Source organism: Diceros bicornis, chromosome 19, assembly GCF_020826845.1.
Source record: "Diceros bicornis minor isolate mBicDic1 chromosome 19, mDicBic1.mat.cur, whole genome shotgun sequence".
In the NCBI taxonomy this organism is placed as follows: domain Eukaryota; kingdom Metazoa; phylum Chordata; class Mammalia; order Perissodactyla; family Rhinocerotidae; genus Diceros; species Diceros bicornis.
The window spans coordinates 26,933,020-26,946,012 of NC_080758.1; the positions used below are offsets into that span (position 1 = coordinate 26,933,020).

Below are 12,993 nucleotides of genomic sequence, written 5' to 3' on the forward strand. Positions count from 1 at the left end.
TCCCTTGCTCCTCCCCTTAGCCCCCTGCAGCTCCCAGATAGTCTCCTCCCCTCCTTCCAACCTTTGCAAGGGGTGGGGGTATGCCTATGGCTTTAAGAGACAGCATGCAGCCAGCCCCAGCCCTGGCGCCTTTGTGCCAGCTGCCTCCACTCCAAGGAAGAAAGGTAAAGGATCTCACCCAGCTCAGCAATTATGCCTTCAAGGTAGGCCCCAAGCTTGGGGGGAGGGGGTGCAGTAAAAATGGCCCCAACCCATAAAACAAAACCCTGGCTCCTTTAAAAAAGGAACAAAGGCACTCCTTCCTGCCAACTCCCAAATCGAGGACAATGATTTGGAAAAGCTCTCATAGCTGAGAAAGGAACAGAGTACCTTGGTGGAGGAAGGCAGGAATGGAGGGGCCAGCAGAGGTGCCTCCCTTCATCCTCAAGTCTCATTAATGGCAACACTAAAAAAAGGGGCTATTGGTTCATTAATAGAGTCAACAGTCACCACCTGCTATCCAAGCACTAACCCACTGAGTCCTTACCCGAGCCAGCGTGGTAGGGGCTATCACACCCATCAAACATGCCAGGAGCATGGAGGGTTAGAGGTCAAATCAAGAAAACTGGCTTCATTCTCACACAACCTGGGGCTATTGGGATTGTTCCTACTTCACAGATGTAATAACAAAGGCACGGGGCAGGGGGCGCGGAACGGACTTGCTAGGTCAGATTTAAACACGCCATAGACCTATGCATCCCCTTAAACAGGGCAGCTTGCTTAGTCCACATGCTAGGTAATGATGCCAGGCGTAGCAGGCTTTTATTGAGTGATTACTGTATGCCACCCTATAAATGAGGTACCACCATCTCAACTCTGGAACAATCAAGTCTGCACCTGGGGATTCAACGGCTGGGGCACAAGAAGCCTCAGCAGGCCTGTGGAGGAGGGCAGAAGCAGGTCGGTGTCCTGGGCTCTCTAAGTGAGGGCCCCTCAGGGATCTGCCTCCCAGACAATCGCCACCAGTCTGCCAAAACCCCCAGCATCCAGAAATCAGGAGGCAGTTCAAAGTTCATACTCTGTCCTTAATTCCCTTTAATTCATATACGTCTCAGCTTGGGGGAGATGGGGCAGCCCAAGGGCCCAGCCAGTAAGTCTCTCAGCCTAGGAGATAACGGAAGGAGGCAGGCTGGAAACACAAGCCTGGGGCTGGGCCCAGAACTCCTGCAGCCCTGCCGCCACAGGTGAGTGACTCCAGCAGGAAAACCCAGGCCAAGAACACTCTGTGTTACTAACTTGCTAAATCCGCCTGCTGTCTTTCCCGGCTACCACGTTCTCCTCTGTGAAGTGGGACTCAACAGCCACTCTCCCCACCCAATCAAACGGGCACGGAAGCCTGTCTTCTAGGAGCTAGGAGGTGGTGCTAGAGGTTTAGAGGCCTCAGTTTGCGAGTTTGCGAAGTGGGACCAGCCACACCCGGAAGAGAGGAAAAATAGAAAGTGAGCCCCCAGGGCAGGCAGCGTGGCCGGGACAGGGAGGCGCCGCCCCGGGCCGGCTCCAGCCCGGCCAGGTGTGCACGGGGAGCGCTAAGCCCCTCCCAAAGGTGTCTCGGCGGCCCCGCTACGCCTCGCCCTCGCTGGCTCATCTAGGGAGGACCCCGGGAGCCCGCCCCTCTGGCACACGCCCCCGACACGCGCGCACACCCCGGCCCACCTGCTTGCCCGCACCCACACCCACTACTTCTTCTCTATCCCTGGGAGGGAAAAAAAACGGTCCCTCGCCTGAACCCCCAGGTCCAAGTCAGAAGGGACGGACGCCCACCTCCGAGGCAGAATTCTCTCCTCTATCACTGCCCCTCCCAAAGGAGGCTCCCTCTCAAGCCGAGGCCAGGTAAGGATACCCCCTCCCCACGACCTCCTCCACTTCTCCACAGAGGGACACCTCCTCCCCTCGACTCTCAACTCCAGGAAGCCGCCCCCGTTCCCCTCCCTGGGGACGAACTTCTCCCTCCTAGGAACCCTACAGCAAGGGTATCTCTCTAAGACACAACCCCCCACCCCCCATTTTATCCTTCCTGCCCAATTCCCCCAAGTAGGCTCGGGAGACCTCTCCTCCCTAGCATGCCTGGTCTCCAGCCGGATGGGAGCCGCCTCCCCAAGAGGTCCCCCGACTGGGTCCCCCCTTGCGGTCCCAGGACCCCCCGCTGTCCCCTCCCCCACCAGCCCCCGGAGCCCCCGGACGGGCGAGCCTCCGCGGGGCCACGGGGCGCTCACCTGCCGAGAGCCCGGCTCCGGCGCGGCTCCGCGGTCGAGCCGCGGGTCCGGACAGGCTGGCGGGAGGCCGGCGGGCGGCCGCGCAGGGCGCTCGGCTCGCGAATCTCCGGCGCCGATCGCCGCGCTACGTTTACTTGGGCCACTTAACCCCGGCGCTGCCGGCCGGGCGCGGCCGCCCGCCCGCCTGCCTGCCAGCGGGCCGGTGGCGTCCGTCGGGGGGCGCTCGGGGCGTCCGCGCGGGCTGCGGCCGCGGGCCGGGGGGCGGCTGCTGCGAGGAAGCGGCGCAGGTCGGACCCGGCAGCGGGAGTGGGTGGGGAGGGGGCGGTGCCGAGTCCCCTTGTAACCCCGGCCCGCCGCTCGCCCCGCCCCCGCCCGGGGGCGCCCCCTCCGCAGCCACTCAGAGCCCGGCCCCGGGCGTGGGGGGGGCGGGAGGAGGGGACGAGGGAAATTTGAAATCACTCGGAGCCTCCCCTCGGCCCCTCCTCCTCAGGCGCCGCCTCCTGTCCCCCCACCTCCCACCCTAGCCTGTTAAATCACCCACCCTGATAACAAGCCCTTTTGGGGAGTTTGCAGACATCCCCCAATACTCGAGACTCCTCCTGGAGCTTCTGGGGCCCCTTTTTCCCGTCCCCCACCCCGACCACGGATACATACCCGCAGGTCTGGATGCGGGGGCCCAGAGAAGGAAGCGCCCCCACTGGAGTCACACAGCGGCCTGGTCTCCCCTTCACCCTCACCTCCAGCCGCAGTGCCACCTGGGCGCTGCGTGTCCCCGCCAGCCAGCCACCCGCTCTGGACCCTCGGACTAGTCAGTCCTTCCTCCCACCGTGCTCGGCCTTTGTCAGCCATCTTGAGGGGAGGGGAGAGGAGAGCGGGTAGTGAAGGCGGTCAGGTCCAGGCTGCCTGGGTTCTCGGGCCCTGCCAGCATTGCCCAGCGGAAAGAGAAGCCCCACTCTGTTAGCAGGTCTCAGTTGCCTCTGCCCTTAAAGGGGCATTGAACTATTGGAAAACAGCACTTCCTAATATTTCTCGTACCTGGTATTTATAGTTATAGATTTGCTTACCTGCTTATTGTCTCCACACATTAGACTGCGGGCAGGGTCTCTGTGTCTTGGCACACAGTAGATGCTCAATTAATATGTGTTGAATGAATGAATGAGCATATGATTGATAACATGGTGGCCCACAAGGCCCTATACAAGCTGGCTCCTGGATGCCTTTCTAGGCTTCTCTTCCCCTCTCCCCTCCCTCCTTTCACTCTAACCTTCTTACCTCTTTGCTGTTCCTCAGACACAGCAAGTGTGTCCCCACAATAGAGCCTTTGCTCTCACTGTTCCCTCCACTTGGAAGTTCTTGGCCCATATCTCTGCATGGCCAGCTTCTCACCATTCAGTTCTCTCTCAAAAAGTCACCTCCTGGAGAGGCTTTTCCTGACCACCTCACCTGAACAGTCTCCCCTCTCCATCACTCCTGTCCTATTCTCATTCTCTTTGTAGCACTTACAGCTGTTTGAAAAGGTTTTGCATACTTCCTTGTTTGCATCTTTTTCTTTTTTCTTGTTCTTGTACACACACACACACACACACACACACACACACACACAAACTATAAACTCTACTCATGAGGGCAGAAACCATGTCTGTCTGTCTTATTCCAAGCTGTATTTCCAGTGCCTACAGGAGGAATTCAATACAAGTTTGTTGAATGAATGAATGAGCACAGGTTTCCAGCCTCCTGGGTAAAACCACAGCTTTCTCCCTTCATCTCTTACCAGATATTTGCAAATAAGTAAATGGCAATTTCTCTAGAAGCTGCAAAACTTTCTAAACTTACTGCATCTTGTTCTCCCTAGGAGCCCAGGGAGAGACTAAGGAGATACAAGAGTGAAATGGGCTCAGCACCCTGCCTGGCAACCAGGAGGGCCTCGTGTGAATGAGCAGCAGGAACTCCTTGGCCTTCTGGTACAAACATCCAGAACTGGGTTCCAGTCAGTTGGTGCAGGAAGAAGAGGATCTCTCAAGCTTGTCCCCACCATCTGGGGTATGTCTTTACTGGAAAGAAAATGTATATGAGCTGGTGGCCTGTGGAGAGGGCTGCTGGGCCTCTGTCTTCTGCCCCTAAGCCAGGACCTGCCACATGGCAGAGGGTGTGGGTACACCACCAGGAATGCCTGCAAGGCCTGGTTAAGATCCCAAAGGGTTGGGTTTTCTGGGACATGGCAGACGTTTCTGGGTACAGCAGACTACCAAAATTCAGGAAGAAACAACAGGATATCAATGAGCATGTGGTCTCAGTCCTGGTCATTTGAAAAGGGAGGTGAATGCCAGGAGAATGGGTGAAAGAAAAATGGCGTGGTATCTCCTGAGGGCACGCAATTTAGCTTGCAAAGTTCATTGGTCAGAGTCACCACCTCATTTGAGCCTCACAGCTTCTCCAGGGGGAATCAGGGCAAGAGAATTGGGACCCCAATTCAAATGAGGGGACTGAGACCCAGAGAAGAGAGGGACTTGTGCAAAGTGAGTCAGCCATGCAGCCTGACCTTGACTGAGCACCTGCTATGTGGCAGTCACCTGGCTAGGAATTCAGAGCTTACATGGCAGACAATAAACACAAATAAACAAATAAGAGAATGTCAGGTATGGATACTTGCTGGGAAGAAGATAAAATGGAGTGATGCAGCCAGGGGCAGAATAGGGCTTGGCATTCAGGAGGGACAGCGAGGAGGCCAGCACGGCCAGAACAGAGGGAGTGAGGAGGGGGGAAATAACAGGGGGCCAGGTCTTGTGGGACCTAGTAAGCCATGGTGGGGACTTTGGATTTTGCCATTTGAGCCATGATCTGACTCAGGTGTTTAAAACAGATCCAAGTAGGAGGTGGATGGGGCAGAGGCTGTTGCCTATCTAGAAGAGTGAGGATGGTGGCCTGGACCACAGTGGGAGCAGAGGAGGTGGAGAGAAGGGCTGGATTGTGGAGGTTGAGTCAGGTGGTGCTGATGACTCTAGGGGGTAAAGGCAAGAATGGCGTCAAGGATGACCCCTGGGATTTTAGCCTGAGCACCTCCGTGAAGAGTGGTGCATGTACCTAAGCGAGGAAGGCTTGCAGAAGGTGGATTTGCAGGGGAGCTGAGCTCGGTGGATCTGCCTTGGCTGTGTGAATGTGGAGTCACACTGTGGCTGGACTGGGCTGGCACCCAGGTCTCTCGACTCTGTCCAATGCCCCTCTCACTGTCTGGTGGTACAGCATGCCATATACATCTCCCACACCACACCCCCTCCCCCAGTAGGCATTCTCAGAGGGGCTGACCCCATGTCCTAGAGGGGGACTTCTCATCAGACACTGGTTTGAATCCCGCTTCCAAGATCCCATGAATCTGATAAATCTCCTGATTTCTCTGAGCCACAGTTTCCTCAGCAACAGAGAGAAAGAACACTTCACAGGATTGCTGCTGGAATCATTGAATGAATTTAAATGAGAACATTGATCCTGGGTTACCCAGCTGGGCAGACAAGGCTCTGGCCCTCAAAGAAATATTTTTATGAAAAATTTTGCTTTTTTTCACCACACCCCCAAAACTTTGTTTTTTGATGTTTAAAAAAACATATAGTTGTTACTACACACACACACACACACACGCACACACACACAGAGGCAGTGGAGAGCATGGAAGGTTAGAAAGAAAACTTTTATGTCTGGATTGATTTCAAATCTTCCTCTGGTTGCATACAGGTACAACAGTGTTTACTTAAAAATTGGTTGTAACAGATCACAATCATTATAATCATGATGCTAATCAATGTTTATTAAGGAAACAACAAAAATCCTATGGTTAAAGGTCATTTGTTTCATTATCAAAAAAAAAAAGAACATAGATAAAAGAATGTCCTTGCTCTTAGGAAATAAACACTGAAGTATTTAGGGGTAAAGAGGCACAAAGTCACCAATTTGTCCTTAAATGGTTCAGAAACAAAAATGCATACATATGGGAGAGGAGAAGTAAAGCAAATTGGGCAAAAGATAAACAAATGGAGAATCTGCTTAAAAAGACATTCAGGAGTTCCTTGTACTAGTCTTACAGCTCTTCTATAGAGATTATATCAAATAAAAAGGTGCCCCCCACAAAAAATTAATGTTAAAAAGAAAAACTAGGTTACCAGAGGGGAAGGGGGAGGGAGGAGGGTGAAAGGGATAATTAGACACATGTGTGTGGTGATGGATTGTAATTAATATTTGGGTGGTGAGCATGAGAACATGATGTAATCCATGCAGAAATAGAAGTATAATGATGTACACCTGAAATTTATACGATGCTCTAAACCAATGTTACCACAATAAACCAAAAAGAAAACTACACATACATACATACATTCTTGGTGCCCTTGTGCTAATAAATCAACATATTGATGGACTTACACTTATGTTGTGGTTACATATTATATTTGTGTTGAATTATACCATCATCTTTTCTGCTCTTAGAGCAGCTATGGGTTTTTAATAACACACGAAAGTGCTTAGCCCAGAGCCCAATGCATAATAGGTACTTCATATATGGTAGGTATTTTTATGAGCAAGTGACTTCATCTCACTGTGCCTTAGTCTTTTCATTTGTAAAATGGAGGTAATAATAGTACTTACTCATAGGGTTGTTGTGAGAATTATATGAGTTAATACATGTAAGGCATTTTGAACAGTGTCTGACACGTGGAAAACACCATAAAAATGTTAAATTAAAGAAATCTATTGTTATGAGTAATGAAGACATGCTACATGGCTTTGCTGGCTGTCTCAACTCGGGGCAGGTGTGGAGATGAGAGCTCTCCTCCCTGCTCAGCGTCACATAACCCTGTCCCTTGGGTTCCTGGCTCTAAAGCAATCCCAAAGAACCTCTAGGTCTGCAAGCAGATGAGCTCCATGTTACAGTCCAGGGAACCATGGCTCTGCAAGGTGAGGCGGCTCAACTGAGAGCCACAGCTGGTTGGTGGCAGGGCTGGGACTAGACTCCCAGCTCGCTCGACCCCCACTCTTTGTGACCCCCCACTCCCTGTGTGCTATGCTAAGGAGTCTGAGCCTTGGTCATCTTCCCTTTCTAATTGGAATAATAATAATAACAGTGATGCCTACTTCCCGGAGTGACCGCAGGGATTCGCAGAGCCCATGTATGTGAAAGAACCCCATTGTAAAGTACTCAGTCTTAATTGCAGCGTCGTTAGAGGCCACGTTCATTTGCAAAGTGGGTTCCTCACCTTTCATTTTCAACAGGAACACCGAGACTTCTTTCTGCTCCAGTTGACCCATGGATGGAATTCTTTTCTGCTTTTTTAAACCCAAAAATGGGCCACTGAAATATTTGCTCTAAATATACCTGCCTAGACAAGTACACTGAGTCTGGCCAGGTATTATTCATTCGTTGTGATTAAATAAACGCGGTATTAGTAGCTGTCGAGAGAAGACCATGTGCCAGGCGCTGGGCTGAGCGTTTTACGTGTGTTGTCCATTGACTCTTACGGCAGCCTTGTGAAGTAGGAAGGAGTGTTATCTCTATTTTACACATGGGGAAACTGAGGGCCACAGAGGCAGAGTAACTGTCGAAAGTTATACTTCCTTTGGCCAGGAAGTATCCCAAGAGCTAGAATTAAATACCAAGCTGTGGTCTTAACCACTTTACTACCCCAGAAAAGGTTTAGCACGGTGCCTGGTAAGTGCTCATTAAATATTAGCTATTGTTAGTATTATTATCACTGAGTAGGAGGCCCTGGCGGGCAGGAGGATGGACCCTAAGTCTCCCTAAGTTTTAGAGCCCATACTCACTGCACAGCCCCACTGCCTTTTCTTTGCCTGGGAGGTGAATCTGCCCCATCTTCTGAGCCAGGGAAACTATCCTGAGGCTTTGTTCTCAGTATCTCCCATCTCTTCCTCCTTGCCCTCCTACCAAAAAGAGAAGTGCCCTGGGGTGGGGAAGGGGGGTGGGATGGGATGGGATAGGTAGTGGAGTACCTTTCCTCCTCGTCCTGGCACCCCACTCTCTCCATCCCCTGCAAAACCAGCATGGAAGTTGTTTCCTTGTTGCCCTCACTGAAGAGGATGCCTTGGTGGAGGAGGGGTGTGGATATTTATTGAATTTATTGAACTGCATGCGAGGCACTGTGGTGAGGACAGGGGATAAGGCTGGGAATAGAAACAGGCTCAGTCCTGATTCTGCCCTCCTGGAACTTACAATTCAGTGAGGGAAACAGACATTACTTAAATCTATCTCATGAACAATTGTGAGATTATAATTGTGTCAAGTGCTGTAAGAGAAGGACAGGGTATAATAAGAGGAAGCATTAATTAGGTCACAGGGCCTGAGAAAACTTCCCTGAGAAAGTGATGGTCAAGCAGAGATCTAAGGGGACACAGCAGTTAGGCAGGCTGAGGGATGGAAGGAAATGTGTTCTGGGCAGTGGGAGCAGCACTTGCTAAGGTCCTGGGGCACAAAAAGCACAGTCCACAAAAGGAACTGAGGGGAGGCCCATGTGGACCATGCAGAATCTGGTGAAGAAGGCAGGGGCCAGAGCATGCAGACCTTAAGAAATGGAGTCATTGGAGAGTTTTCAGCAGGCAGGTTAGTAACTTGATCAGATATGAATAAAGCATTTTGCACGACGGCTGACACAATGGTAGCTAATAGAAGGCAAGAAAGCCCTCCCTTCATCCATATCTATGGATATATATCTATAGACAACATTTTATCCCCATTTCTCCAGACATCAAATGAATAAGTTATTTGTTATTGTTAGTAGTGGTAGTAATAATAATATTACTCCTAATTTGCCTCTCTTGAGTTGTCCAAGAAGATCATGTTTAAAAGGAATAAGACATGATTAAGAAAACACAGCTTACTGCCCATTGCCCTGAAACACACCCTTCGAGTGGCCCTTGTGAGCAGATGCTCCACCGCAGATTCGAGTCTGTGATTTGTCTTTGTCGCTTGGGGCCCAGGCCTGAACCACGGATTGCTTTCCCCATCCTGAGCCTTAAAACAGACAGCATGCCTTACTCTTTAGGGAATGCCCCATGGCCCCTCCAGATCTGGGGATGATCGTGAGGTAAGGTAACATTTACTGTAATTCATCCACACTTGATAGGTTTCTACTTTTAGGAAGTTATTTGAAAAAGTCTTGCTGCCACCACCTGTTACCTGGGCTGGCAGCCTCACCGGTCTGAGCCTCACTTTCTCCATGTGTAAAATGGGGTCGGGTGAGGGTTCAAAGGGATGACTCACGTCCTTGTGTGTATCCTCAGGCACATCAGCACAGTTCAGCCTAGAGAGCTCCCTGGAGAAATGTCCACTGGGGCAGTGGTGGTGATGGTGACAGAGAAATACAGGTGTACCCACACCTTGTTCACCGTTTACAGGTTCCAGGCCCCAGGGTCTATTCCAGGAGGCCTCTGTCCCTCCTCCAGTCCACCTTCCAAGTTCCAGGGTCCCCACCTGAAGTCCCTGTCTGCTACTCCCAGGCAGATGCCTAGAGAATCCCTTGGATTATAAAGTGTTAGTCCCCGTACCCCACTACCCTCAAGCCTCTGCTTAGAACTCTTGCACAGGTTGCTCCCAGGGCAAAAGCCAAAGTCCTAGAGGTGGGGTTGAGGCCCTGTTCTGTTCTATGTCTATAACATTTTGCCCTTTCCTTGGTCAACCCATGCAGACAAAATGTGCACATCAGCACCTATGACTGTCATTCTTTCGTAAACAACTTCACAGAATTCCACAGTATGAGTGAAGCGCAATTTATTTTATTTAACAATTTATCCTGTTAATGGACAGTTAGTTTGTTTACACCTTTTCCCCATTACCATTCTGGCTGCAAAGAACATTCCTTTATGTGCTTCCTCATACGTATATACATTTCTGTTTGTAAAAGTTACTGTTAAATTGTCCAAGATGACTATATAACAATTTATTACTTTTATAACTTACCAACATTAATAAAATGTTGAATAAATGAAAATGTTCACACGTTCAGCAAAGTTGAAAGAATTTACAGTGAACACCCTTATGCCCACCACCGAGATTCTGCCATGAATGCTTTACACATCCAGCCAGCCAGCCAGCCAGCCAGCCAGCCATTCATCCATCCATCTTACTTTTCAAAGCATTTCAAAGTCAATTGCAGACATCAGTACACTTCTCTCTAAACATTTCAACATGCATAACACTAACTAGAGTTTAATATTTGTTTACAATGTTTTTGTCTTCAAGGTAAAATTTATAGGGGCCGGCCTAGTGGCAGAGCAGTTAAGTTCGTGTGCTCCGCTTCAGCGGCCCGAGGTTCACAGGTTTGGATCCCGGGCTAGGACCGACACACGGCTTATCAAACCATGCTGTGGCAGCGTCCCATATAAAGTAGAGGAAGATGGGCAAAGATGTTAGCCTGTGGCCAATCTTCCTCAGCAAAAAGAGGAGGATTGGCAACAGATGTTAGCTCAGGGCTAATCTTCCTCACCAAAAAAAAAGGAAAAAAACTTTTATGTACAAAGATATGCACAAATCTTAAGTGTACATTTGCTGAACATTCATACACATATACACATACACACCTTTGTAAATGCTATCAAGATACAGAGCATCACCATCACCCTAGAAAATTCCTTTGTTTCCCTTCCCAGGCAGTCCCTAACCCCACTCCTACAGAGACAATGGGTGTTCTAATTTTTTCCACCATCGATAGCCAGTTCTAGAACATCATCGATTTTTAAACAGAGGGGGGGAAAAGCACTCCCCAAGTACACACACATATTTTTTTCCTTCTTTTATTTTAATAGGAGAAAAAATATCCCACCTCCTCTCCAATGCCTAAAGGAATTTATTTCTTCCTAGCCAGATGAGTTCCATTCCTCCTGTGAGCTCCAGTAGGCAGTTAACTTCTCATTCTCTGGGACCTGTATTCAGGCTTTGAGCTTCCTGAGAGCAGGGATCACATCTAGCCCACAGGAGATGCTCAATAAACGTTTGTTCCCTTGAAACCCTGACCCATTATTATCTTTCGCTCACCTTTAGACAGACCAGCAAGTACCCCTGGACCTTCCTTTATTTTTGGAAACTCAGGCTTGACTCTTGAGAGGGGTAAGATGGTGAAGGAAAGAAAGTCAGCAGCTTGGGGTCCTGGTCTCATTCTCCCATTAACCCACTGAGTGATCTTGGGCAAGTGTCATCCCCCCTCTGGTCACCTGCTTCCTCCACTGTCAAATAGGGTGGAATGGGGCCAAAAATCTCAAGAGTCATTCTTGACTCTTCTCATGCTTCCACATTAGATCCATCGGCAAATCTGAAAGTTCTTCCTTCCTTCTTCCTTTGGGTCAAAGTAGATCCAAAATCTGACACCACCCTTCCGTTGCCGCCCCCCTGGTGCAAGCTACTATCTTCCACGCTCTACTAGAGGACTGACTAGCCTCCTTAATAGGCACCCAGCTTCCACCCTGCCCCCTAAGGACTCCTCTTCCAGGGTAGCCAGACGGGTCTTTGCAACACTTAAGTCAGACCATGCCCCATCTCTGTTCAAAGCCTTCACATGATCCCCATCTCCCTCAGGCCAAAAGCTGAAGTCCTTCCAATGGCCCCCAAGGGCCCCCAAGATCTTGACCCAATGCCACCTTCTACCATCTCCTTGGCTTTTCGTTGAACACACTAAGCACACTTTGACCTCAGGACCTTTGCGGTCACTTGCCCCTCTGCCTGGAATTCTTCCCCCAGGTATTTGCATGGCTTATTGCTCCACTTCCTTCAGGTCTTTGCTCAAATGTCACTTTATTGAAGATGCCTTCTCTCCCTCCCTATTAAAAATAGCAAACCTCTACCTTCCTCCTCCAGTGCTCTCCATCTCCCTTCCACTTACCATCGTCCAACGTGCTATGTATTTACTTACTTACTATTGTCTGTCTGTCTGACTAGAATGTAGGCTCCGTGAGGGACAGCTTATTTATCTGTTTTCACCACTGCTACGTTCTGTTCACTGTGCTCCTCGCATAGAGCCTGGCTCATAGTAGGTGCTCAGTAAATATTTGTGGTGAGTCAGGGACATGGGTCTGGGACTTACCTCCAGCACTTCTTTAAGGCTTTGATTCGTCCCTCAAGAAGAGGCTCCCAACATGTTCCTCATTGTGTTGTTATGAAAAGTTCCATGGGGCCGGCCCCGTGGCGCAGCGGTTAGGTGCTCGCGCTCCGCTGCTGGCGGCCCGGGTTCGGATCCCGGGCGCGCATCCACGCACCACTTCTCCGGCCATGCTGGGGCCGCGTCCCACATACAGCAACTAGAAGGATGTGCAGCTATGACATACAACTGTCTACTGGGGCTTTGGGGGAAAAATAAATAAAATTAAATTAAAAGAAAAAAAAAAAAAAAGAAAAGTTCCATGGTACCTGGAGACGTGTGTTATAGAGCGCTGCCCAGACTTCGATGGTGAAGAGGTCCCATGGTTTAGGGCACTGGCTCCTGACACCGGTATGACCTTGGGCAGGTCACTCAAGTTCCCTGGCCCTACTCGTACCTGCTTCAGAAGTTATTGAGGGTTCAACAAGAAGCCACATGGAAAGTGCTTAACACAGTGCTGATATGTAGTAATAATAACAACTGTCATTGTTGTAGAGGGACTGGAAAGAAGGAATCTACTTCCCGGATTTGCTTTAGATCTGGATTCTGCCTCCTCTTTTGCTTGGGATAAACATAGAGGGATGGATCCCCCTTGTCCAGAACTGTCTTTATGTCCT

At 50.1% G+C, this 12,993-nt stretch overlaps 2 protein-coding genes across 2 annotated transcripts in view; one reads left to right on the top strand and one right to left on the bottom strand.

Annotated features, from left to right (window-relative positions):
* The window catches only part of DNMT3B (DNA methyltransferase 3 beta), a 39,566-nt gene extending 37,073 nt beyond the window's left edge, over nucleotides 1–2,493 (bottom strand). Inside the window, exon 1 of the mRNA XM_058562926.1 lies at nucleotides 2,253–2,493. The gene's annotated coding sequence lies outside the window, so the exon portion shown is untranslated. The remainder of the gene's footprint in view (nucleotides 1–2,252) is intronic.
* The window catches only part of COMMD7 (COMM domain containing 7), a 36,452-nt gene continuing 25,268 nt past the window's right edge, over nucleotides 1,810–12,993 (top strand). Inside the window, exons 1-2 of the mRNA XM_058562940.1 lie at nucleotides 1,810–1,869; nucleotides 4,105–4,292. Of these exons, the coding sequence (XP_058418923.1) occupies nucleotides 4,185–4,292 (108 nt within the window). The 5' untranslated portion in view covers nucleotides 1,810–1,869; nucleotides 4,105–4,184. The remainder of the gene's footprint in view (nucleotides 1,870–4,104; nucleotides 4,293–12,993) is intronic.